This window comes from Xyrauchen texanus, chromosome 37, assembly GCF_025860055.1.
Source record: "Xyrauchen texanus isolate HMW12.3.18 chromosome 37, RBS_HiC_50CHRs, whole genome shotgun sequence".
Classification (NCBI taxonomy): Eukaryota; Metazoa; Chordata; class Actinopteri; order Cypriniformes; family Catostomidae; genus Xyrauchen; species Xyrauchen texanus.
In genome coordinates, this window is record NC_068312.1 from 37,835,015 (window position 1) to 37,862,514 (window position 27,500).

At 39.9% G+C, this 27,500-nt stretch overlaps 2 protein-coding genes across 3 annotated transcripts in view; one reads left to right on the forward strand and one right to left on the reverse strand.

Annotated features, from left to right (window-relative positions):
* Nucleotides 1-7,096, forward strand: part of LOC127630502 (voltage-dependent anion-selective channel protein 2-like) — a 17,999-nt gene extending 10,903 nt beyond the window's left edge. For both annotated transcript variants that reach the window (XM_052108077.1, XM_052108076.1), the window contains exons 6-9: nt 2,115-2,342; nt 2,486-2,636; nt 2,747-2,804; nt 5,787-7,096. In XM_052108077.1, the coding sequence (XP_051964037.1) occupies nt 2,115-2,342; nt 2,486-2,636; nt 2,747-2,804; nt 5,787-5,878 (529 nt within the window). In that variant the 3' untranslated portion in view covers nt 5,879-7,096. The remainder of the gene's footprint in view (nt 1-2,114; nt 2,343-2,485; nt 2,637-2,746; nt 2,805-5,786) is intronic.
* Nucleotides 7,097-7,666: 570 nt separating this feature from the next.
* The window catches only part of LOC127630493 (inhibitor of nuclear factor kappa-B kinase subunit beta-like), a 25,846-nt gene continuing 6,012 nt past the window's right edge, over nt 7,667-27,500 (reverse strand). Inside the window, exons 3-22 of the mRNA XM_052108062.1 lie at nt 27,253-27,347; nt 22,884-23,001; nt 20,965-21,034; nt 18,129-18,217; nt 17,938-18,027; nt 17,728-17,852; nt 17,453-17,560; nt 17,161-17,374; nt 16,881-17,075; nt 16,355-16,469; nt 16,133-16,256; nt 15,744-15,895; nt 13,574-13,635; nt 13,353-13,456; nt 13,111-13,160; nt 12,887-12,986; nt 12,590-12,737; nt 9,766-9,887; nt 9,543-9,642; nt 7,667-9,452 (exon numbers count right to left, since the gene is read on the reverse strand). Coding sequence (XP_051964022.1) covers nt 9,405-9,452; nt 9,543-9,642; nt 9,766-9,887; nt 12,590-12,737; nt 12,887-12,986; nt 13,111-13,160; nt 13,353-13,456; nt 13,574-13,635; nt 15,744-15,895; nt 16,133-16,256; nt 16,355-16,469; nt 16,881-17,075; nt 17,161-17,374; nt 17,453-17,560; nt 17,728-17,852; nt 17,938-18,027; nt 18,129-18,217; nt 20,965-21,034; nt 22,884-23,001; nt 27,253-27,347 — 2,229 coding nt within the window. The 3' untranslated portion in view covers nt 7,667-9,404. The remainder of the gene's footprint in view (nt 9,453-9,542; nt 9,643-9,765; nt 9,888-12,589; nt 12,738-12,886; nt 12,987-13,110; nt 13,161-13,352; nt 13,457-13,573; nt 13,636-15,743; nt 15,896-16,132; nt 16,257-16,354; nt 16,470-16,880; nt 17,076-17,160; nt 17,375-17,452; nt 17,561-17,727; nt 17,853-17,937; nt 18,028-18,128; nt 18,218-20,964; nt 21,035-22,883; nt 23,002-27,252; nt 27,348-27,500) is intronic.

Consider the following 27,500-nt stretch of genomic DNA (forward strand, 5'->3'; position numbering starts at 1 on the left):
AATAAATATATATTCATATTTAAATAATCAGATTTAAAATTATATATTCATATTTAAATAATCAGATTTACAACTATATATTCAGATTTACAGCTATATATTCAGATTTACAGCTATATATTCAGATTTTAATTTAAATATTCAGATTTAAAATTATATATTCATATTTAAATAATCAGATTTACAACTATATATTCAGATTTACAGCTATATATTCAGATTTACAGCTATATATTCAGATTTTAATTTAAATAATCAGATTTAAAATTATATATTCATATTTAAATAATCAGATTTACAACTATATATTCAGATTTACAGCTATATATTCAGATTTACAGCTATATATTCAGATTTTAATTTAAATATTCAGATTTAAAATTATATATTCATATTTAAATAATCAGATTTACAACTATATATTCAGATTTAGAACTATATATTCAGATTTACAACTATATATTAATATTTAAATAATCAGATTTAAAACTATATATTCAGATTTTAAATTATATAATCAGATTTGAATTGAAATAATCAAATTTACAACTATATATTCAGATTTACAACTATATATTAATATTTAAATAATCAGATTTAAAACTATATATTCAGATTTTAAATTATATAATCAGATTTGAATTGAAATAATCAAATTTACAACTATATATTCAGATTTACAACTATATATTAATATTTAAATAATCAGATTTACAACTATATATTCAGATTTACAGCTATATATTCAGATTTTAATTTAAATATTCAGATTTAAAATTATATATTCATATTTAAATAATCAGATTTACAACTATATATTCAGATTTAGAACTATATATTCAGGACTTATAACAATAAATATATATTCATATTTAAATAATCAGATTTAAAATTATATATTCATATTTAAATAATCAGATTTACAACTATATATTCAGATTTACAGCTATATATTCAGATTTACAGCTATATATTCAGATTTTAATTTAAATATTCAGATTTAAAATTATATATTCATATTTAAATAATCAGATTTACAACTATATATTCAGATTTACAGCTATATATTCAGATTTACAGCTATATATTCAGATTTTAATTTAAATAATCAGATTTAAAATTATATATTCATATTTAAATAATCAGATTTACAACTATATATTCAGATTTACAGCTATATATTCAGATTTACAGCTATATATTCAGATTTTAATTTAAATATTCAGATTTAAAATTATATATTCATATTTAAATAATCAGATTTACAACTATATATTCAGATTTAGAACTATATATTCAGATTTACAACTATATATTCAGATTTAGAACTATATATTCAGATTTACAGCTATATATTCAAATTTTAATTTAAATATTCAGATTTAAAATTATATATTCATATTTAAATAATCAGATTTACAACTATATATTCAGATTTAGAACTATATATTCAGATTTACAGCTATATATTCAAATTTTAATTTAAATATTCAGATTTAAAATTATATATTCATATTTAAATAATCAGATTTACAGCTAAATATTCAGATTTTAATTTAAATATTCAGATTTAAAACTATATATTCAGATTTTAAATTATATAATCAGATTTAAATTGAAATAATCAGATTTACAACTATATATTCAGATTTAAAACTATATATTCAGATTTAAAATTTTATAATCAGATTTAAAACTATATATTCAGATTTTTATTATATAATCAGATTTAAATTGAAATAATCAGATTTACAACTATATATTCAGATTTAAAACTATACATTCAGATTTTAAATTATATAATCAGATTTATAACTAAATATTTAGGATTTGTAATTATATTATTTATATTTTTTATATTTAAATAAATACTGTAGTTATAAACCCAAATATTATTAGTAAATTATAAAAGAATTATATAAATTTGTATTAGCTTATTTGTAAAGATCTTGGAGTAATACAAGAGAGAACGTGAGCAAAGCGATAGAGGTAACATAGATTCCTCTAATAAATGGTCAGAGGCACAACATTGCAGTCATTATTCCCAAATATTTGTCCACTGGATGCTACGATTAACCAGCATCAGATGTCTTCTCCTGCTCTGATATCTTCAGGAAGAAGAGCGCTAAGCTGAAGACGGGTTACAAGCGCGACTACATGAATGCGGGCTGTGATATAGACTTTGACCTGGCCGGACCGACAGTTCACGCCGCAGCGGTTCTGGGTTATGAGGGTTGGCTGGCCGCTTATCAGATGGCCTTCGACACGGCCAAGTCCAAACTCGCCCAGAACAACTTCGCTTTGGGCTACAAGGCGGGAGACTTCCAGCTACACACTAATGTGTAAGAAATACTTGAATAGTACTAAATCTGATTTATACAATCTGTAAAAACATCAAATAAAGCCTCATAATTCCAATGAGATCTAATTAACAATCAGTATTATAGCTGTTGACCATAACCGTGCTGTCGCGTGTGTGTTGTAGTAATGATGGGACAGAGTTCGGCGGCTCCATCTATCAGAAAGTAAATGATCAGTTGGAGACGGCGGTGAATCTGGCGTGGACCGCCGGCAGTAATAACACACGCTTCGGCATTGCTGCCAAATATCAGCTGGATAAAGACTCCTCCATCTCTGTGAGTCTTCAAAATACAATCACACACACCACAAGATAATAATTCGATTCTACATTTGACTCCACCTCTAAACCCTTTGTGTGTGTGTCCTCTCATACTTCCCTGGACAGGCCAAAGTGAACAACGCCAGTCTGGTTGGAGTTGGATACACACAGAGCCTCAGGCCAGGTAAACAATCGCTATTACATGACATGTTTCTATGAGAAGCTTTATATGCATTTTCGAGACGTTATATTTTATTAATTGGGCTTAGTGATTAAAGATACTTAAAGAGGTGACTCACCTCAATCCGGGTGGCGGAGGACGAGTCTTAGTTGCCTCCGCTTCTGAGACCGTCAATCCGCGCATGTGACTCGCAGCATGTGGAGGCTCATGCTACTCTCCACGATCCACACACAACTCACCACACGCCCCATTGAGAGAACCACTAATCATGACCACAAGGAGGTTACCCCATGTGACTCTACCCTCCCTAGCAACCGGGACAATTTGGTTACCCCATGTGACTCTACCCTCCCTAGCAACCGGGACAATTTGGTTACCCCATGTGACTCTACCCTCCCTAGCAACCGGGACAATTTGGTTACCCCATGTGACTCTACCCTCCCTAGCATCCGGGACAATTTGGTTACCCCATGTGACTCTACCCTCCCTAGCAACCGGGACAATTTGGTTACCCCATGTGACTCTACCCTCCCTAGCAACCGGGACAATTTGATTACCCCATGTGACTCTACCCTCCCTAGCAACCGGGACAATTTGGTTACCCCATGTGACTCTACCCTCCCTAGCAACCGGACAATTTCATTACCCCATGTGACTCTACCCTCCCTAGCAACCGGGACAATTTGGTTACCCCATGTGACTCTACCCTCCCTAGCAACCGGGACAATTTGGTTACCCCATGTGACTCTACCCTCCCTAGCAACCGGGACAATTTGGTTACCCCATGTGACTCTACCCTCCCTTGCAACCGGGACAATTTCATTACCCCATGTGACTCTACCCTCCCTAGCAACCGGGACAATTTGGTTACCCCATGTGACTCTACCCTCCCTAGCAACGGGACAATTTGGTTACCCCATGTGACTCTACCCTCCCTAGCAACCGGGACAATTTGGTTACCCCATGTGACTCTACCCTCCCTAGCAACCGGGACAATTTGGTTACCCCATGTGACTCTACCCTCCCTAGCAACCGGGACAATTTGGTTACCCCATGTGACTCTACCCTCCTTAGCAACCGGGACAATTTGATTACCCCATATAAACATAAACATAAACATATAAACTTTAGGTTACTTCTTGATTATGTCCGTGGTCAAATGTACTGTCTAAAATGTATAGTTTCTGCTCTAAAATCTGATTGTTTGAGGCATGTTCAAAGCCGATATCTACACACCTGTGCCCGTACGTCATTTATATTATATATCAATGGACCAAACTGCCATAAAGCAACCATAAACAGCCGAGAGGTAGGCTAATGAGCTACAGTGAGGAAAATAAGTATTTGAACACCCTGCTATTTTGCAAGTTCTCCCACTTGGAAATCATGGAGGGGTCTGAAATTGTCACCGTAGGTGCATGTCCATTGTGAGAGACATAATCTAAAAAAAAAAATCCAGAAATCACAATGTATGATTTTTTAACTATTTATTTGTATGATACAGCTGCAAATAAGTATTTGAACACCTGTCTATCAGCTAGAATTCTGACCCTCAAAGACCTGTTAGTCTGCCTTTAAAATGTCCACCTCCACTCCATTTATTATCCTAAATTAGATGCACCTGTTTGAGGTCGTTAGCTGCATAAAGACACCTGTCCACCCCATACAATCAGTAAGAATCCAACTACTAACATGGCCAAGACCAAAGAGCTGTCCAAAGACACTAGAGACAAAATTGTACACCTCCACAAGGCTGGAAAGGGCTACGGGGAAATTGCCAAGCAGCTTGGTGAAAAAAGGTCCACTGTTGGAGCAATCATTAGAAAATGGAAGAAGCTAAACATGACTGTCAATCTCCCTCGGACTGGGGCTCCATGCAAGATCTCACCTCGTGGGGTCTCAATGATCCTAAGAAAGGTGAGAAATCAGCCCAGAACTACACAGGAGGAGCTGGTCAATGACCTGAAAAGAGCTGGGACCACCGTTTCCAAGGTTACTGTTGGTAATACACTAAGACGTCACGGTTTGAAATCATGCATGGCACGGAAGGTTCCCCTGCTTAAACCAGCACATGTAAGGCCCGTCTTAAGTTTGCCAATGACCATTTGGATGATCCAGAGGAGTCATGGGAGAAAGTCATGTGGTCAGATGAGACCAAAATAGAACTTTTTGGTCATAATTCCACTAACCGTGTTTGGAGGAAGAAGAATGATGAGTACCATCCCAAGAACACCATCCCTACTGTGAAGCATGGGGGTGGTAGCATCATGCTTTGGGGGTGTTTTTCTGCACATGGGACAGGGCGACTGCACTGTATTAAGGAGAGGATGACCGGGGCCATGTATTGCGAGATTTTGGGGAACAACCTCCTTCCCTCAGTTAGAGCATTGAAGATGGGTCGAGGCTGGGTCTTCCAACATGACAATGACCCGAAGCACACAGCCGGGATAACCAAGGAGTGGCTCTGTAAGAAGCATATCAAGGTTCTGGCGTGGCCTAGCCAGTCTCCAGACCTAAACCCAATAGAGAATCTTTGGAGGGAGCTCAAACTCCGTGTTTCTCAGCGACAGCCCAGAAACCTGACTGATCTAGAGAAGATCTGTGTGGAGGAGTGGGCCAAAATCCCTCCTGCAGTGTGTGCAAACCTGGTGAAAAACTACAGGAAACGTTTGACCTCTGTAATTGCAAACAAAGGCTACTGTACCAAATATTAACATTGATTTTCTCAGGTGTTCAAATACTTATTTGCAGCTGTATCATACAAATAAATAGTTAAAAAATCATACATTGTGATTTCTGGATTTTTTTTTAGATTATGTCTCTCACAGTGGACATGCACCTCACGATGACAATTTCAGACCCCTCCATGATTTCTAAGTGGGAGAACTTGCAAAATAGCAGGGTGTTCAAATACTTATTTTCCTCACTGTACATTACATGATATTGTAAGTTTATCTCTATTTCTCTGTCCTGTTTTCTCTCAAGGTGTGAAGCTCACCCTCTCTGCTCTGATCGATGCAAAGAACTTCAATGCTGGCGGGCACAAGGTTGGCATGGGCTTTGAGCTGGAGGTGTAGACATCATGCAGAGATGAAAGAAGAGAACCCACAGAGAGCTGACAGTCCCATTTCACCCAGATTTACTAAATAAATTGACCCTTAATAAATTGGCCATAAACTCTTACAGCACCTCATCCAATACGAAAAAGGTTCCTGGTGTAACGGTAGCCAGCTGGTACGTGCGCACTAGCGTCTGACGCTAGAGGCTGTAGCCTTTAGCCTCCTCGTTAGCATGCCTGCTGGTTCGAATCCCGCTCGGAGCGGGTCGAGCAGGAACAGTGGTGCCGTGACCCACATGGGAGTGAGGTGTAGGGGGGTGAGGGTAACAGTAGACAGCTGGTACGTGCTGCATGTATGTAAACCTCACTCCTCTGGCCTCAACAGGTTTCACTGTTAGCGTGCCTCCCTCCCACCCCGGTTCGAATCCCGCTCGGAGCGGGTCGAGCAGGAGCGGTTACAGTGGTGCCGTGACCCACATGGGAGTGAGGTGTAGGGGGGTGAGTGTAACAGCAGACAGCTGGTACATGCTTGTTTAGCATGTAAACATCACTCCCCTGGCCAAAAGAGGTGCGCTAGGGACAGTAGCCTTTAGCCTCTTTGTTGGCATCCCTTCCTCCCATGCTGGAGACCCCAGTTTGAATCCCGCTCGGAGCGGGTAGACCAGGACCGGTTACACTGGCTACACCAATCTTTCAAACCATCACCATGACAACATCTGTGTGTAACAACACTGAGACAGCCGGTCATACGGTACCATATAGTTTCTTTTTAAATGGACATTTATACACTTCATTAATCAAGCAAGATGTTTAAATACCCTTATTATTATGTTGTTTCCTGTACATGAACTATCATGTGGTCCAGGTAACACACACACATACACACACACACACACACACAGGGTTGGACAGTATTTGACATGTATCTTGTTAGCGAAGTGTGTTGTGCTTATATTTCATGAGTAGGCTAATGTTAAATGATAAGGAATGCCTCTCTGAAAGCCCTTTCACTCATGTTTGTTCACGTTATGTCTTGATAACATTCTTCACCAAACATATAATACTTTCTCACTTAGGTAGTCTATGTTTGTGGGCTGGCGTTAGTAAAGGATGGCATATTTCTTTAGTGTTTTCCCTTAAAACACCTATGATGTTTAAAGGTCAGGAGTAGAAGAGGAAACTGATGTTGTGTAACTCAATAAAGAGGATTGTTAATGGATTTAATTTTGTTATCATTTGAATGTGAGACACAAACACCGTTCAAGTACTTAAAGAAATGTTCCAGGTTCAATACAAGTTAAAGGTGCTGTAAACCATTTTAGCGTTCTGAAGCTGCCTTTCACGTGACTGAGCCGTTAAATTAGCCACGCCCACTCATTCCAAAGACCGTTTTTAAACGTTAAAATACTCACTGTTTCAAAAGTATACTCACAAGATGTAAACAATATTCATGTAAACATGATTTTAGTGTGATAAAATCTTACAAACCTTTCCGGTGTGAAGATATAGCTAGTTTTACAACTTCGTTGCCATGACGATGAATGTCAACAAACCCTAAAACACTGAAACGACTATAAAAAAGACAATTTTTATCAACTTTACAGCTCAAATAATACATGTTTTATCAGAAGAATTAATTGAAATGCATTTATAAAATTATAAGCTTCACATTTCTGTTTAAACATGATATGGCCCCATTGACTTCCATTGTTAGTGCCTTGCTGTAACCTCGATTTTTGCGCTCTTATTTTTTTTTTTATTTATTTTTTTTTTAAGAAAACGAGGGTCGAGTCTAAAATACATTTTTGTCATAGCCTAAACATTTCAAAAGTGATTTGTTTTTTAAATCAAGTAATTGAAATCACACAAACTCACACATGCCATAAACCACACACTTAGTTTGGTCAAACTCATTTAATATTTTTCATAAAATGTACACTTCCATTACATCATTAAACAAATCATCATAAAAAAGCTTTACAATCAGCTTGTCCCTCAAAAAGTTTATATTTTATTTGTCCGGATGTAAAAAATAGCCACCATTGTTGACTTAAGCCGTAAATTGCATATATTTCATAAGTTCACATGTTCATATTATGTATAAGAAGGAGCTCATCTAGGAACTTCATGATTATGATGACAAGGATAGTATACCTGAAATAAAGTACTTGTATTAAAATGAAAGGGAGAAATTGGAACGTCCAATTTGGTGGGTGTACAAAAGGAAGTCCCGCCTTACAGGTAAAAGAGCCAATCATCTTTCAGATACAAATATTGCCTGTCAATCAACTTGAGAAAACCCATGTGCATTAGCTGGGCCAGCCTGAAAAATAGCAATTTTTTTCAGCCAGATCTGAGCTAATGCACCATTTATGATACCATTGTTGTCATATTTAACTGCTGATTTGAAATATGTTCTTTGATTGTAATCTTGACCAAACTGTTCAGTCTGATCTGAACAGTTTGAGCAGCACATTTCAGTACAGACGGCTCTGGGACTCTGCCCGACAGCAAACCCGCAGCTCATGTGTGAATGCAACAAAGCGCAATTACTTTTTTCCCATGTGACGAGGACGTTTACATAGACGTCTTAAAGGCACAGCAGCAAAAACCGTCAGTTTAATTCTAAAGGCTGAAACGTACTCAAGTGCGAAGATGCGAACGCGGTTGAACATGCTTAACGTTACCGTGGAGATAAGAATAATCAGTACTCAATGGCCGATAGATGTACCTTCAAACGTCTATACCATTAAACTGGAAGTGTTATTATACAGGTAATGTATTTTTTAAAACTTTTCAAACCGTTTGAAAAACATGGCAAAGAAAACTCACCATAGAAGCGGACAGATTAACCTAATGTCTCCTATAGCGCCCCTTGTGGCAACATTGAGAAGGCAACACGTACTCATGTATTGAATTGCGTTCTGACACATTTTTGGATCGCAACTACACATGAAATCGAGCTTGCATAGCAAGAAGTCTTGAGATTGAGTGCGTTTACATGCACGTTCTTACAATGATTATGCTTAATAAGCCGACAACGCGTGCGATCATGTAAATGCATTAAGCGGCTTTCCTCTATCAGTTTAAGATCATAAACGGCGTAAGAATAAACCGATTGAAATGGGTGGATTTAACAGCTTAACTGCCGTTCTTACCGGCTTATCCGACACCTCTTCAAGGTTTGACGTGAAAAAGCAGAGAAAAGCTTGATTATAAATGTGCTTCGTCTGATTTTTGGGAGTTATCAGCGAATTGGTGTGGACATGTTTCAGCCTTAAGGGTCATAAAGAAGGTCTGGTACAAAAATGGTCACAAAAACCACATTATGACAAACAACATTGGCTAATATTGTAGTTCGACCTCAGGGACAAATAAAATGATTAAAATATGGTAAGCTTTGGCCCCACACAGGTCAGTTAAATGGCAGCTCACACTGCCTGCAGTATCACGTTTCCTCCAGTTGATGGCAGTAGTACAGTAACGGTCTCGAGTTTCTAACACACACTCCTATGAAATGATTGACAGGCTGGAAACATGTGACATCAAGCCAGATCCTGCCCTCCGTTTAACCACTTCCATTCTCTCAACATCTGAAAGAGAAAACAAATCATGGGCCTTTATGATTGACATTTAACATAAACACTGTAGTCATTATAACGATCTTCAGTTAAAAACAATACCTGCATGCTTGTCTCTGTTTCCTGAATGGTTTCTTGTACTAAACTCTGCAGTCGGCTCTCAAATGTCTTGCTCTCCTCAATCACAAGCTGAGACTCGTCACTATGCGCGCACACACACACACACACACACACACACACGCAAAGTCATCAACTGCAGCCTTGAGTACAGTAACAGTCAGTCATGCATGTCTCACACACACTGATGGTTTGATTCTGGTCTTACTTTGGGGGTAAATTGGGCAGGCTGGTGGTAGTTTGGGGTCTGTGGGACAGCAGAGGGGGTCCAGGGGTCGGAGGAGTTCGCCCCCCGTCAGGACTGCCACTCACCGGACTGCGAACTTTACTCTGGAAAAACACACACACACAAACACACACTATCAAGACACAATACACAGCAACACACTCCCTATGTACAAAATACAATACTGCACAGTGTTCATTTTACACACATGAAACATGTCAAACTGCAACAGACCAAACTTGAACCAAATATTTAAATATTTTGACATTTATGAACAACTTACAATGTTTTACACAATGCATTTTAAGATCAGTGTTTCATATCAGATCAGCTCCTGACACAATAGCTTATAATGATTATACTGATGTATTAGCTACTTTTAGCAATCACTGTTGTGAATTCCTCACATTTAGGCAGTTTAAGAAATTACGTTAAATTTCATTAATGCGATTAAGACTGATTTTCTGCATACTACTTAAAACAAATAACATATGAAATAGTATGCAACAAAAATGGTTTAAAATATTTGTATACTACATTAACTACGTTTCCAACCACGTTTTAGCGCATCAAAATAAAGCTGATGGATTCGCACATTATCGCTAAAATGTCACAAATGTCGACATATTTTTCCGTTTAACTCAAGCGCATAAACTCTGTGTCCATACATCAAATGACGTGAAAAAATGGTTTGGAAACATGTTTTGTCGATAAAATTGGCAATAACGCAAAAATGTAGTGTCACATGACAGAGTTTGCCACAATCGCTAACCTGTGTTGTCATGACGACAGTATTGAAAGCCAATTTATTGTACGTGATTATGGATTGATCTTAACGGCGTATAGATCCAATGCTGCAAACGTGACACTTCCAGGAGTGCAACACAAATATCTCGTATCATGCACCGGTTTTCGACATGTACAAGGAGAACAAATGAATGGCCACTGTTTTGCTTTTTCACACCATTCAAAATAATAGACGGCATTCACGGAATTAGCACCTCTAAATCTGAGGCCATGGTTCTCAGCAGGAAACCGATGGAGTGCGTACTCCGGGTAGGGAAGGAGGTATTGCCCCAAGTGAAGGAGTTCAAGTACCTCGGGGTCTTGTTCACGAGTGAGGGGACAATGGAGCGGGAGGTTGGCCGGAGAATCGGGGCAGTGGGGGCGGTATTGCACTCGCTCTATCATACCATTTTCACGAAAAGAGAGCTGAGCCGGAAGGCAAAGCTCTTGATCTACCGGTCAATTTTTGTTCCTACCCTCACCTATGGTCATGAAGGCTGGGTCATGACCGAAAGAACTAGGTCGCGAGTACAAGCGGCCGAAATGGGCTTCCTCAGAAGGGTGGCGGGTTTCTCCCTTAGAGATAGGGTGAGGAGCTCAGTCATCCGTGAGGAGCTCGGAGTAGAGCCGCTGCTCCTTTGCGTCGAAAGGAGTCAGTTGAGGTGGTTTGGGCATCTGGTAAGGATGCCCCCTGGGCGCCTCCCTAGGGAGGTGTTTCAGGCACGTCCAGCTGGGAGGAGGCCTCGGGGAAGACCCAGGATTAGGTGGAGAGATTACATCTCCACACTGGCCTGGGAACACCTTGGGGTCCCCCAGTCAGAGCTGGTTAATGTGTCTCGGGATAGGGAAGTTTGGGGCCCCCTGCTGGAGCAGCTGCCCCCGCGACCCGACTTCGGATAAGCGGTTGAAGATGGATGGATGGATTCACGGAATTACCCACAATACAAAAAACATCATTTCTGTGCGACAAGATGTTTTATGTTAAGAATAAATACACAATACAGGAGAAAATCATCAGTGCTTTTTTTGGGGAACACTTACAGCCCAATTCTATTAAATTATTGTTTAGTTTTACTTTTGAGCAAAATCCCCTGTATTAAATAAATAAATTACCAAATGAAAAAAGCATTAAATTAAAAAAATTTATTACCAAACAAAAAAATAGATATTTTTAGACCTATAGATGTCTTTTCTTTACACAAACTTAATTAGCCGTACTCTGTTCTGTAGATGAATAAAGTCATCTGAATGACTCCCAGAATGTTCTATACTTTTCTTAAGATTATGAACTATCAGAACTATTTGTCCATTGCCGAGTTCACTTTCAGAAAACAAGCTTTTGAACATTTTAATACGATTAAATATTTGAAATCTAACCATCTGGAACAACTGCTCCCTTTTTGACTGCAATCCCTCCTCTTCTGATTGCTTTTATTTGTTAATTAAAATGACCGTAAACTGACTAATTTCAATGAATTGTCTCAATAATCTCCCCCTTTTACCCAAACTTCAGAGGAAACAATTAGGGACATCTGGGAGGCGAATTAGCGATAAACACATTTCTGAATGGAAATGGGCAGAAGATCCGTTTTGACCCGGCGCAAGTTTTTTCTCTCTCGCATTTTCACTTTGTCAATAACAAAATAGCGTGAAAGGTGGATGGAAACTAGGCTATTGTGCTCACATGACTTCATTGTATCATATGCGAATGGCATCCAGAAAGTTATTATGCGTTTTTAATCCAATGATGTGCAAAAATGTCTTAATATTTCAGTCTGATGAAAGAATGAGACAAAACAAATCATCCCACTGGAATTGAAATAAACTATTCCATGCAGTATTCCACATAGTGTTTTCTTAGTCAAATGTAGTTGGTAATCCGGGTACTCTATTTGATTTCATTTTCATCTAATGCACCAGGCCCGTCGCCAAGGGAGGGCATTTGACGGCCCTGTTGTGCACAGTGTACATACAGCATACTGCCGAAATAGTATGAGTTGTATGGTAGTATGTGTCTTACACAGGCAACTTTGAGCAGGTTCCAAAGCTCTTTCTGTCGTTTCTCCTGTAGGTGGAGCAGTCGATTCTCACTCTGAGCCATGGCGCTCACCATCCCCTCCACACGCGGTAACAACTCCAGAACACGCTGACGACACACCATCGTCTTACTGCATACACACATACACATATTGTATTTGATGATACCCTAACCATGCCAAACCATCTGGCATTTTACATGTTCATTAAGTCATGTGGGGACATTTGGTCACATAAAATGTCCCCACACACACACACACACACACACAGAGCAACAGACCTCAGGTGTGTGTAGAAGTCCCGTAACTTCCTCTCGTAAAACTGCACGGCTTGAACCACCAGTTTGATCACTTCCTGGCAGTCACCCTGACAACGCTGCTCTGAGATCAGTAAGGAAAACAAAGTAACTTTAACAACACATCAGAATAGATCATCTGCAGCAGGGGTTCAGATGGTGGATACACTCTGATTTTGAGAAGGTCATGACAGACGCAGGTGTCTTACCTCTGGGTTTCTCTCTCAGCTTACGGAACAGATCCATGGCCTTCACTTCACTACAAAACACAACACAGAGTATGGGAGTGCAATACTAATACACAATACATCTCTTCTAATCACTTGTGATCAGATTTGAAGGATGGATTTCTGATTTCATGACTGCATACTGTACATCAGATGTTAATGCCAGGTGTAAAGGGGCCTGTGTGTGTGTGTGTGTGTGTGTGTGTGTGTGTGTGTGTGCTTACAGTGTCTCTAAAGCCTCTCCGCTCCTCCAGGGTTGTCTCTGAAGGTCCACGATATCAGTCTGAAGCGTCATCATCTCCTCTTCCAATTTATTCACATCCTCCGTCTGACACACACATGTATTAAATATTTAAATATTCACACTAACACTAAAACAAAGTTACACCAGGGAGCTCTGTGACAGCTTACAAATATGACATCACTCACAAAAAAACGCTCTTACCTGCCCACAGTTGTTAGCTGTCTGTTCCATTTCTCGCCAAACACCCAATAATTTTTCAGAAGCTGGAAACACAAAATACTAGATCACTAAAATTACCAAATCACCAATCATAACACCAGCAATCATAACATTTCTAAATCACCAATCATGCATTATTAATCATAACATCAACAAATCCACAATCACATCTCAAATCACCAATCATAACACCAGCAATCATAACATTTCTAAATCACCAATCATGCATTATTAATCATAACATCACCAAATCCACAATCTTATCTCCAAATCACCAATCATAGCATCACTAAAGCTTAACATCTCCAAATCACCACTCATAACAACAGCAATCATAACATTTCTAAATCACCAATCATGCATTATTAATCATAAGATCACCAAATCCACAATCACATCTCAAATCACAAATCTTAACACCAGCAATCATAACATTTCTAAATCACCAATCATAACATCATCAAATCACCCATCAGTTCATCGCCAATCACAACTTCTCCAAATCAGAAGTCATAACATCACTGAATCATAACATCACCAACCCCAACATCATCAAATCCCAATCATACCTCCAAATCACCAATCATAACATTTCTAAATCTCCAATCATGCATTATTAATCATAACATCACCAAATCCACAATCACATCTCAAATCACAAATCTTAACACCAGCAATCATAACATTTCTAAATCACCAATCATGCATTATTAATCATAACATCACCAAATCCACAATCATACCTCCAAATCACCAATCATAACACCAGCAATCATAACATTTCTAAATCACCAATCATAACATCATCAAATCACCCATCAGTTCATCGCCAATCACAACTTCTCCAAATCAGAAGTCATAACATCACTGAATCATAACATCACCAACCCCAACATCATCAAATCCTAATCATACCTCAAAATCACCAATCATAACATCACCAAATCACCCATCATTACATCGCCACACATAACTTCTCCAAACCACCATTCATAAATCACCAATCGTAACATTATCAAATCGTTAATCATATTTTCATCATTCATGACATCTCCGAATCATAACATCTCCCAATTATGACATCACCAAATCGTCAATCATAATTCCAAGTCACCAATAAAGGCATCACCAATCATAACATTTCCAAATCGCTAATCATAGCATTATTTATCATAGCATCACCAAATCACAACATCAACAAATTACCAATCATATCTCAAAATCACTGATTATAGCATCACCAATCAAAAGTTAACATCTCCAAATCAAGAATCATAACATCACCTGATCACCAATCATAACATCATGAAATCACCCATAATTTCATCGCCAATTATAACTTCTCCAAATCGTCATAACATCACTGAATCATAACATCAACAATCATATCTCCAAATCACTAATCCTATCACTAATCACAACTTAATCAATCATGGCATCACCAAATCATAACATTGGCAATCATAACATCTCTAAATCGCCAATGATAGCATTATTAATATGAATCAAAACACCACCAAATCACAACATCACCTTAATTACCAATCATATCACGAATCATAACATAATCTAATCATCAATCATAACATTACCAAATCAACCATCATTAGGCCTACATTGCCAATTATAACTTATCCAAATCCCCATTCGTAAAATCACTGAATCATAACATCACCGATTCCAACATTACCAAATCACCAATCATATCTCCAAATCACCAATAAAAGCATCACCAATCATAACATCACCAAATCACCCATCATTATATCACCAGTCAAAACTTCTCCAAATCAAGAATCATAACATCACCTGATAACCAATCATAACATCACGAAATCACCCATAATTTCATCACCAATCATAACATCACCAAATCACCATCATTATATCACCAGTCAAAACTTCTCCAAATCAGCAACGATAACATCAATGAATCACTAATAATCACTTAATCCTTACATCCGCCAATCATAACATCATCAAATTCTCAATCATAACATCACCAAATCACTAATTATAAATTCATCAATCATAACATTAACAAATCATCAATCACAACACCACCAAATCAGTAATCCATATTCATATTCTGAAAGTAATGCAATACATAGGACTGAGTGTGTGTGTGTGAGTGTGTGTGCATGTGTTGTACCTATCCCTGTAGCTCTCTGCTCTTGGTATTTGTCGATATCGATGTGCAGACTAGTGCTGAAAAACTCCAGCGTGGCCTTTAACCTCTGATGCATGGACACCATCTCATTCTTTTGTTTGGACAGTGTACCGTTATGTCTGAGAAGACTCATACTGGAACAGAAAGAGAGATTGCTAAGTATGCTTGGTGTTTGATTCCAGAGAATGTAGAAGTGTGTTACATCCCTATTTTGATATATTGTTTTTATGGACACAGTTGAGAGGAGAACAGAAATGCAGACAAGGTTTGAACCTAAATCTGCCACATGAGCTCGATCTGTCTGGAGCAATCTGTCTGCACTTGCTCCAGACAGATTGAGCTCATGTGGCAGATTTAGGCTACTGACTTACATGACTACTTTCTGCCCCTGCTGCAGTCTCTGCCAGTCTTCTTTCAGCGTGCGTATGGTGTGCCAGGCTTGACCCCATGTGCGTCTCTGTGCGCTGTAGGCCAGCGAGCGTTTGGGGTCATTTTCTAAAACATAGAAGACATCAGTTTAAAGACCCTTCACTGGACAACACACACATAATAAAACATCAACTGAACATTTTAAAAGTGCTACAGTAACTCACGGACGAATCGGATGTTTTCAGGAAGGACGCGTGGGCTAAACTGCGGTTCGTAGTTGCAGCACGAACGGTCAAACAGGAAAACCAGGGGCTCCTCTGCCCGCCGAGTTTCCAGCAACTAACAAACGCAACACAATGTTGTCAAGACAATATTTATACTCACAAAATTGGGTGAATAAGATACACTTATGTATCCCAGAAGTCCACTGATAAGGTAAGTAAAGGTTACTTGTATCAAAACCAGTCATAGTTTAGTTCCTTAGTTACTTATCATACGTTCTACTGGTGTTGTTGCTAGGCAATGTAGACATCTAAATGAAGGCAGTCCTTTATTAAACCTGTCTGACGTCAGAAAGTTGTGGAGGAAATGAGCCATTTTTGCAGCTTAGTTTCAATAAATGGACTACAGAGGAAGTTTTGAGTCTGATTTGATGGTGTGACCCCTTTAAAACCTGGTTGAAGCTAAATAAATTAGCTGCTGTTGCATCAAAGTTGCTTTAAATCAGAAGCTTCGAATAAACAAACGTACACAATAATCAATCGCACACTGCATGACGCTATTATGCGGCTCTACGGCAAGCCCCGCCTCCAACAGCAGCTCCTGATTGGCTGGAGAAATGCACGTGTCCTGTGCGATTCGCTCCTGTAGGGATGCCACGTCGTCCTCCGGCTGGACGGAGTATGTCAATATTTCAGCGGAGGTCATATTTAGCACGTGGACCAGCTGGAGAGAGAGAAAGAACGAGTGTGGATGTCCGCATGAGACAAAATAGTCTTGAGTAATTTCCTTGATGGGAACTTTAACCAACCTTTAGATTCAGAATGCGGCTTAACTCATCAAAGCAGAAACATGTGCCCTTTGGAGACTCTTTGCACCCCTCTGGGGTCTCTTTACTGTCCTCCTCGGTGTCTTTGGGCACATCCTGACTCTCTTTACCCCTTTGTCTTAAATCTTTACCTCTCTCTTTAGGTGACCATCTCAGCATCAGCTGTAGCCAGTGTTCCAGTTGACCGGCTAACAATCTAAAACACAACATGATGTTAGCAACTTACAGTACACACTATGACCCATGCACTACTCGATTGATTACATGCACTAACCTGTTGAGGTTGTGTGGATTAGGCAGATGTTTGGAGAACCGGACCTCTCCTGTGAGATCTTCATAAACCACTATATCATCTTCATGTTTCTGTAACAGTTTGGTGTGCCTGAGGAGAGGTAAAGATGGAACGCTAAAGTTCAAGAGGACCTAAGAGGATATTTTAAAAACACTCATTTGAGGACGAGTACAGGAGCACGGCCAAACATCGATATTTAAGTGTGCTGGTTTCACTGATGCATTTATATACACTGAACACACTGAGAGGCTATATACCATTGAACGGGTTGCCAGGTTGGTAGAAATGGTCTAAATCCAGTGATACACTCGAATACCAGCGTGCCAAAACTCCAGTAATCCACCGCCACTGTGTACTTCTGCTGTTCCAACAACTCGGGGGCCTGAAAGAGACACACGGACGGCAAAAGAGAGAGTAAGGAAAAACAATAAAGAGACAAGTTTACAAAAATCCTCTCATGTACCCACCAAATACTGCAGCGTCCCAACGAACGACGTGCACAGGCTGCTCTGGTCCAGTTCTTTAGCGTAACCTAAATCTATGATCTTATGGACCAACTAGAGGAGGAAAAGATTCGCAGTACGTCATTAAGTTCAAACTTAAATTAGAAGCAAAGCAACATTTATGCATTTTAAAAATACAATCGAACACGTCTCACTCTTTTTTCGCCCTGCTGTAGGACGATGTTCTCTGGTTTGAGATCTCTGTGGATGATTCTCATCCCGTGGAGGTATGTCAGAGCTGACGCTGCAGAGACATAGACACAAACATACACATGACGGACATGTCCGTAAACTATCTCTCTCTCTCTCTCTCTCGTCGCACCACCGTCTGCCATCGGCCTTTATCCCTCTCGGGAGGCTTGATTAGCCTGATACGGGACCAGGTGTGTATGATCACGACCCGGCCCTGCCACATTCCTTCCTCGTTCTCTCAGGCTGGGGAGCCCCCGGCCTGACATACACCCCCCCCCCCCCACACCCCTCTTTCCCTGGGGGAGGGCGTGCTTGAAGCCTGGTCTGCCGGTAGGTCATCCCCATCTACCTGGACGAGGGAGGGGACAAGGGGAGGGAAACAGAAATAATAAATATGGGGGGTACTTCCTATAACAGTGTAGTACCCCCCCCCCAAAAAAAAACACTCAAATTTAAACGAGAGGGAAAAGGCCAACGCAGAGCGGCAGTGAGAGAGAGATACACCGGTCGCATGGTCCTCGATCACTCCTCCACCCTCTCAGGCGGACGACAGCCGCTTCCTCCCGGGTGGACCGGAGTCAGACTCGTGACCCCCGGAGGTCAGAACGCCCCTCCGCGTTCTCGGCGACTCGTGGGAACACTCCTCCGCCCCTGGCAGCGGCCCTACCGCTCCAGGCGGTCGGGGAACACTTCCCTCCTCCCCTCACGGACGGCGGTCTTCCTCCGACCCCTCCGCGTTTCTGGGGGGTGGCAGGGCTCTCCTCCACCCCTGGCAGCGGCTCCATCGCTCCAGGCGGACGGGGAGTCCATTCCCCACTCGCCTCGTGGACGGCGGCCGTTCACCGCGTCCGGGCGGTCGGTCTACTCCCTCCCCCGGTGGATGGCAGCGGCGCTCCCCTGGGTGGATGGCAGTGTCGAGGACTCCGCAACGGGCATCCCTCCTCCTTCCTGGGTTTCGGCCCCAGTGTAAAGGGATTCAATGGGTAGGAGGCGGCGAGAACCGGCTTGATAATATAAATTATATTTTAATGAATAACTTAAAAGACAAACACACACATGACGGACATGTTCGTAAACTATCTCTCCCTCGTCGCACCACCGTCTGCCATCGGCCTTTATCCCTCTCGGAGGCTTAATTAGCCTGATAAGGTTCGCTGTCCTTTTCTGCATATCGCGGCGCCGTTTTGTGGTCCGTTCTACATAACGCGGCGGCTCATTTTAGCTTATTTAGCCTAGGATCTCCCGAGGGCCATTCTGCGCCTGATTGGCCCCAAAGTGCTCGATATGCCAGATTACCAGCCCTGCCACCCACACACACACACACACACACACACACACTTACCCAGCTACACCACACGCACACACACACACACACAACAACAACCACACAAAGACAGACTGAAATTAATGGGTGAAACTGTGACATAGCCACAAAACAGAACACATCCCACATTACACATACACACACTTACAGAACTACATGACTGAACCCACTGTGTTGAACATTTGCCCTTCCAGAACAAAAACACTGCTACAAAAACACTTCATATTATAAAAACAGTTCCCATGCAAAACACATTAAAAGTAGCTAAACTCTGACATACAACAGTCTTTTATAATGTGTTAATATATACCCAAATGCATAACTTGTGATAATATCTAGATATTAAGTTACAGCATTAAATTACGGAGACAAGGCAATGATAAGGAGAACACTGAGGCCACCTATAGGCTATACTTGTCATTGCAATGAATGCATTTTTTCTCCAGCAGTTAGCAGCAGATGCCCCTAATGCAAGACACAGCAGCCTTTTCATGAATATTCAATTCTGCTTTTTAGTGAAGTGAAGGTAGCAACAAATGTGCTTATTTTATATAAAAATGTAATAGTGTCATTTGAAGGCGTCCTGGGTATCGCGAGTTCGCATCCAGGGTGTGCTGAGTGACTCTAGCCAGGTCTCCTAGGCAACCAAATTGGCCCGGTTGCTAGGGAGGGTAGAGTCACATGGGGTAACCTCCTTGTGGTCGCTATAATGTGGTTCTCGCTCTCGGTGGGGCGTGTGGTGAGTTGTGCGCGGATGCCGCGGAGAACAGCGTGAAGCCACCACGCGCGCTAGGTCTACGCGGTAACGCCATCATCAAGCCACGTGATAAGATGCGCGGATTGACGGTCTCAGACGCGGAGGCAACTGAGATTCGTCCTCCGCCACCCGGATTGAGGCGAGTCACTACGCCACCATGGCACCATGGCACTTTTTAGTCCATTTAGGAGCTTGGCAGTACAAATCAACATCCACTTTCATTGTATTAAAAACCACATGAGGTTTGTGTGTTTGTGTGTGTGTGTGTGTGTGTGTGTGTGTGTGTGTGTGTTGGCAAACAGCCTACATGAGCAAGCAAGAAATGAATCTGATTCAAACTCTCCACCCATTTCAACTACAAATCTGGGGCAAATATATGACTCAGGTTATGCTCTGACCTTTACAAGACTAGATTTGACAATTTCGAATTCGTCAGAAATATAAACAAACACCGTCACCACACACGTGTCCTCGGGTGACCTCTGTTTATTGCTTGTGTATGTTGATGCGCAACATGACGTTTCCCCTCATAAATGTAGAGAAATAAAAGGTGGAGTTTGGGAGCTGGAAGGATGATGGAAAAATTGAGTTAAACAGCTCTTGATGTCTTCTATGTGGCAATTGGCCGGAATAACTATGCTCTTGCACAACTTTGGAAATCCATATATCGGTACGTGTGTGTGTGTGTGTGTGTGTGTGTCTGTGTGTGTGTACTCACATATATCTTGGATAAGTGTCAGTACAGCAGCCTCTCGCATGCCACAGCAGTTCTCAAGCAGGTTTAGATACTGTACGTGCAGAAAACACAGATATTAAACAAGAAAATGCTGTGGTACTATGTTGGAGTGATGGTGTCATATTAATACTTTGGTACTTTGGTACAGTATATTGTAGCTATATGCCATTACCACATTACATATACAAATCACCATGGTATTACTAGTACATATCCAAAAAACTGTATTACCATGCTTGAAGTCTGAAAAAACATGGTAGTATTTTGGCAAATTTCCCAAAAACTTGACATTACCATGGCACATGTGCAACCACCATGGTATTACCAAGATACAAGTCCACACACATTAGTATTATATAATACATGTCAAAATAACACGGTATTACAATGCTACATATCCAAAAACATAGTAGAACTACGCCACATCTCCAAATACATGGCATTACCCCGTTATATGCCCCAAAACATCATATTAACATGCTACATGTCCAAATAAAAAAAAAACTATTATTACCAAAGTAAATGGCCATAAACATAGTATTACCATGGCACATCTCCAAAAAAACTACTATTACCACAGTAAATGCCCAAAAACTTGGTTTTACCATGGTAGATCTCCAAAAAAACCTATTATTACCATAGCAAATGCCCAAAAACATGGTTTTACCATGGCACATCTCCAAAAAAACTACTATTACCACAGTAAATGCCCAAAAACTTGGTTTTACCATGGTAGATCTCCAAAAAAACCTATTATTACCATAGCAAATGCCCAAAAACATGGTAATACCATGATAGATCTCCAAAAAAAACTACTATTACCACAGCGAATGCCCAAAAACTTGGTTTTACCATGGTAGATCTCCAAAAAAACCTATTATTACCACAGTAAATGCCCAAAAACATGGTAATACCATGATAGATCTCCAAAAAAACTACTATTGCCACAGTAAATGCCCAAAAACTTGGTTTTACCATGGTAGATCTCCAAAAAAACCTATTATTACCATAGCAAATGCCCAAAAACATGGTATTACCATGGTAGATCTCCAAAGAAACTACTATTACCACAGTAAACGCCCAAAAACATGGTTTTACCATGGTACATCTCCAAAAATGAACTATTATTACTATGGTAAATGGCAAAAAACATGGTATTACCATGGTAGATCTCCAAAGAAACTACTATTACCACAGTAATTGCCCAAAAACATGGTTTTACCATGGCACATCTCCAAAAATGAACTATTATTACTATGGTAAATGGCCAAAAACATGGTTTTACCATGGCACATCTCCAAAAATGAACTATTATTACTATGGTAAATGGCCAAAAACATGGTATTACCATGGCACATCTCCAAAAATGAACTATTATTACTATGGTAAATGGCCAAAAACACGGTATTACCATGGTAGATCTCCAAAAATGAACTATTATTACTATGATAAATGGCCAAAAACATGGTTTTACCATGGCACATCTCCAAAAATGAACTATTATTACTATGGTAAATGGCCAAAAACATTGTTTTACCATGGCACATCTCCAAAAAAGAACTATTATTACTATGGCAAATGGCCAAAAACATGGTTTTACCATGGTAAACCTACAAAATAAACTACTATTACCACAGTAAATGTCCAAAAAGATGGTTTTACCATGGTAGATCTCCAAAGAAACTACTATTACCACAGTAAAAGCCCAAAAACATGGTTTTACCATGGCACATCTCCAAAAAAGAACTATTATTACTATGGCAAATGGCCAAAAACATGGTTTTACCATGGTAGATCTCCAAAGAAACTACTATTACCACAGTAAAAGCCCAAAAACATGGTGTTACCATGGTAAACCTCCAAACTCTATGGTATTAGGGTATTTTCTGTAAGAGACACACCTTGCGGAGGTCTCCTCCTTGGCAGTACTCCATGGCCAGTAACGGCAGGTCGTTTGTGGCCAGTTTCTGAAGTTCTTCTGGAACGTCTCTCGCCGCCACCACATTTATGTGATTCAACCTGTGAAAGAGACGTTTCATCATAATGCACAAACACACAAACCATAAAAACACACAGAGACATCCAGCTTATAGCGTCTCGTGTTCTCACAATGGTGCTTAATGTGTTTATTACACTGAGTTTTCAGACGGCTGGATGGCACAACCCCAGATCAACTCCAATAAAACACAGAGTCAGAACAAACAAACTCAAACCAGATGGACTCCAGGCAGCATAACAGAATAACTGCAATTGAAATGAGTGAAATTCCTTCATATTTGGGAGCTAAATCACAGAGCGTCACATTGATTTAAAAGGTTTGTGAGACATGCAGCTGATGGTCACTTGTGGGAGTATGTGTGTGTGTGTGTGTGTGTGTGTGTGATGGTTGTGGTTTGGCTTTATACAGTGAGTTAAGAGGCTGTAAGTCCAGGTTTACGCCTCAGACCATGTCTGGGGACAGACTGCTATAAATCTGAGAAAATCACACCTGTAATGTAAATCACACACTTACATACAGACGTATTTGAGCTGCTGTATATGTGAGGTTTTTCTAGATGTTCTCTATTGTGATGTCATTGGTTGTGATGTCATTGGTTGTGATGTCATTGGTCATCATATGCGGTCATGACATATTTTAAAGTCGGTGCTGTTGTAAATGTCTGATGAAGGTCGAGTGATTGAAACGTTTGCTACAGCGTGTGTCCGACGCCCCTATCAATGTCAGGTTAGTCGTTCATTGATTCATTTATATTTCCCTTCATTTATATTTGTTTTGTCTCTTATTTCATCTCAAGCATGCTCTGCAGTGACACTTTTGTTCACTTGGTTAACAAGTACACTAACTTAAAAAAAGTACATTTTTATTTAGGCACAAAATTGTTTGGTGCACTCCAAAAACATATCTGAGACAGTTTTTAGGATTTACACATTTTTAAATTCATAACAAAATTCCATTAAATTGAATTGTGCAATTTTCAGCTAAATTTAAATAAAATTATGTGAATGAAAAAATTAAATAAATAAAATGTATACAAATTTAAAAAATGTAAAATATAAAAAAAGAAAAAACGCTTTTGTTAATGATGACTCAATTAAATTTGATGGAATTTAAATATGAAATGCATAAATCTGTAAATTTTGTGTGTGTGTGTGTGTATGTATGTGTATGTGTGTGTGTGTGTGTGAGAGTGTGTGTGTGTGAGAGTGTGTGTGTCTGTATGTGTGTGTGTGTGTCTGTATGTGTGTGTGTGTGTCTGTATGTGTGTGTGTATATGTGTGTGTGTGTATGTGTGTGTGTGTATATGTGTGTGTGTCTGTATGTGTGTGTGTGTGTGTGTGTGTGTGTGTGTGTGTATATATGTGTGTGTGTATATGTGTGTGTGTCTGTATTTGTGTGTGTGTGTGTATATGTGTGTGTGTCTGTATGTGTGTGTGTATATATGTGTGTGTGTATATATATATATGTGTGTGTGTCTGTATGTATGTGTGTGTGTGTATCTGTATGTATGTGTGTGTGTGTGTGTGTCTGTATGTGTGTGTGTGTCTGTATGTGTGTGTGTATATGTGTGTGTGTGTATGTTTGTGTGTGTGTATATATGTGTGTGTGTGTGTGTATATGTGTGTGTGTGTGTATGTGTGTGTATATGTGTGTGTGTGTATATGTGTGTGTATATGTGTGTGTGTGTATGTGTGTGTATATGTGTGTGTGTGTGTGTGTGTGTATATGTGTGTGTGTGTATGTGTGCACTGTGGAAATACCCACAACTGTGGGACAATTGTCTTTTTGAAAAATTGCTAGGAATCATTTTCACATAATAAATATTGACATTTTTATGTTTATTTCCCTCTTTCTTTAGATTATCATAGTTTTCAAAACGTAATAATTTCTATAGTATTTCTATAATAGATTCTAGTTTAATATTGAAAGTCCAGGTCTGGGACAAGGCAAAAAAAAAAGTGAAATCTAGACATAAAAAGGCGATGAAGGCCTGGTATAAACATCCCCAATTCAGTTTTAATGAGACATGCATGTAAATTACTGTGTTCACTATTTTTAGAGAGGTTACGCAACCTAAAACAGAAGGAACAAACTAAGTCTAAATAGTCTAAAAAGCTATTTGCAGATTTAACAGGTCAATTTTGTCTTCATGTTGAGTTCAACCTCAATAAACGGCACAAATGCACATGAACATAGATGACTTCTGCTGTTTCTTCTGTAAAGCTTTTACAGGTTCTGAAAATATTTATTCGTAATAGTTTGCATGTGTAAAACCTCATTCAATAATCCAAACAAATGACATTAATATGGCCACAACACAATCACCCCTAAACCAACACCGTGATGAAACCCTCTCTTAAATGCGTCAACCAGAGATGCACTTGTTGTTAAATTACGATGAGCCTGAAGGTGTTGTGACCGACCGATGGCGCGGCCTCTATATTCCAAACTGCTGGGTCACTTTTTACTACTGTGGTGTCATAAAGTCGGCCCTCTTTTGTGCATAAACACATTTTAAAATAGCCGAATAACAACGGCAGACTTTGTGCGGTCGCTTAATGGAACTCACATTAAAATGGTAAACAGAAAAGATTTATTGTTGGTCTTTAGTGCGCAAAACGTAGAAAAATACAATTATTTTGAAGTCTACCGAAGCCATAAGATAGCTTTGAAATTCACATTGTTTCCCTCTCTGATGTTTCTCTCCAGATCATTTGCTGTCACAGTTTTCAAACGTGCTATGTTGCGAGTTAAATGAACTGGAAGGTGAATTAGACGTGTTAGCTCGAGGGGAAGATTATCAGTGAATAAAGACTTACATTTGTTTTTTTTTGTCAAACGTAACTATCGTATGGCTTCAGAAGACTATGAATAAAGTGTTGGAACATACTTTGAGCTGAATGGAGCACATTTAAGATACTTTTAATGTGCTTTTTTGTTGTTTTTGGAACTTGATAGTATAAATCACTGGGCACATCTTCATTTTGGGTTCAACTATCGCTTTAGGGATGAATTTACATATTTACGGCATTTCAATATCATATAAGTTCCCAAGTAGGGAACTTGAGCACATACTTTAGTGTGTACTAAATGTTTTGTTTTTGCACAATGAATTGCAACTTATTTGTATTTGATACTTAATTAGTGCTTAAATGTTTTTTTTAAATGCAACATGTTCAAATGTTTGTGCTTTTCGACCCGCTAGAGTAGCACAAAACCCATTATTAATCCATGTCATTAGAGGACAAAAATGTCCTTGTCAAATAATATAAATTAGATATTTATATTATTTTCCACTTTCAATTAGATTCAATTAGTGTGTGTGTGTGTGTATGTGTGTGTGCGCGTGTTTGTTTGTGTGCATGTGTTTGTGTGTGCGCGTGTGTGTGCGTGTGTTTGTGTGTGTGTGCGCGTGTGTTTGTTTGTGTGCATGTGTTTGTGTGTGCGCGTGTGTGCGCGTGTGTTTGTGTGTGTGTGTGTGTGCACGTGTGTTTGTGTGCGTGTGTGTGTGTGCGTGAGATGCAATTAGTGTGTGTGTGTGTGCATGCGTGCGTCTGTGTGTTGTGTGCGTGCATGTGTGCGTGTATGTCTGTGTGTGTGTGTGTGTGTGTGCGTGTGTGCGTGTGTTTGTGTGTGCGTGTGTATGTCTGTGTGTGTGTGTGTGTGTGTGCGTGTGTTTGTGTGTGCGTGTGTATGTCTGTGTGTGTGTGTGTGTGTTTGTGTGTGTCTGTGTGTGTGTGTGTCTGTGTGTATGTCTGTGTGTGTGTGTGTGTGCGTGTGTTTGTGTGTGCGTGTGTATGTCTGTGTGTGTGTGTGTTTGTGTGTGTCTGTGTGTGCGTGCGTGTGTGTGTGTGTGTATGTCTGTGTGTGTGTGTGTGTGTGCGTGTGTTTGTGTGTGCGTGTGTATGTCTGTGTGTGTGTGTGTTTGTGTGTGTCTGTGTGTGTGTATGTCTGTGTGTGTATGTCTGTGTGTGTGTGTGTGTGTGCGTGTGTTTGTGTGTGCGTGTGTATGTCTGTGTGTGTGTGTGTTTGTGTGTGTCTGTGTGTGTGTGTTTCTGTGTGTGTGTATGTCTGTGTGTGTGTGTGTGTGCCTGTGTGTGTCTGTGTGTGTGTGTGTGTTTGTGCGTGTGCCTGTGTGTGTTGTGTTTGTCTGTGTGTATGTGTGTGCGTATGTGTGTGCGTGTGCGTGCGTGTGTGTGTGTGTGTGTGTGTGTGTGCTGCCCAACAGGTAGACAGGAAGAAGGAAAATAAATGGGAAGAGATATATTCACCTCTTCATGATCTGTATCTCTAAACTCCATCTGCCCTTGTTCTTGGCGCTGAGTTCCTGCCGACACTGTTTAACAGCGATCTGAACACTGCTGTCCTGTACACACACACACACACACACACATACACACACAAACATCATGTTAGGAGCCAAATTGCACTGATTGACATTAACGTTTGAAAACACAGAGTGTCACTGCAAGTCTTCATGTTCAACACTAGATCTAATGAAGTCAAAATTGCCCGAACA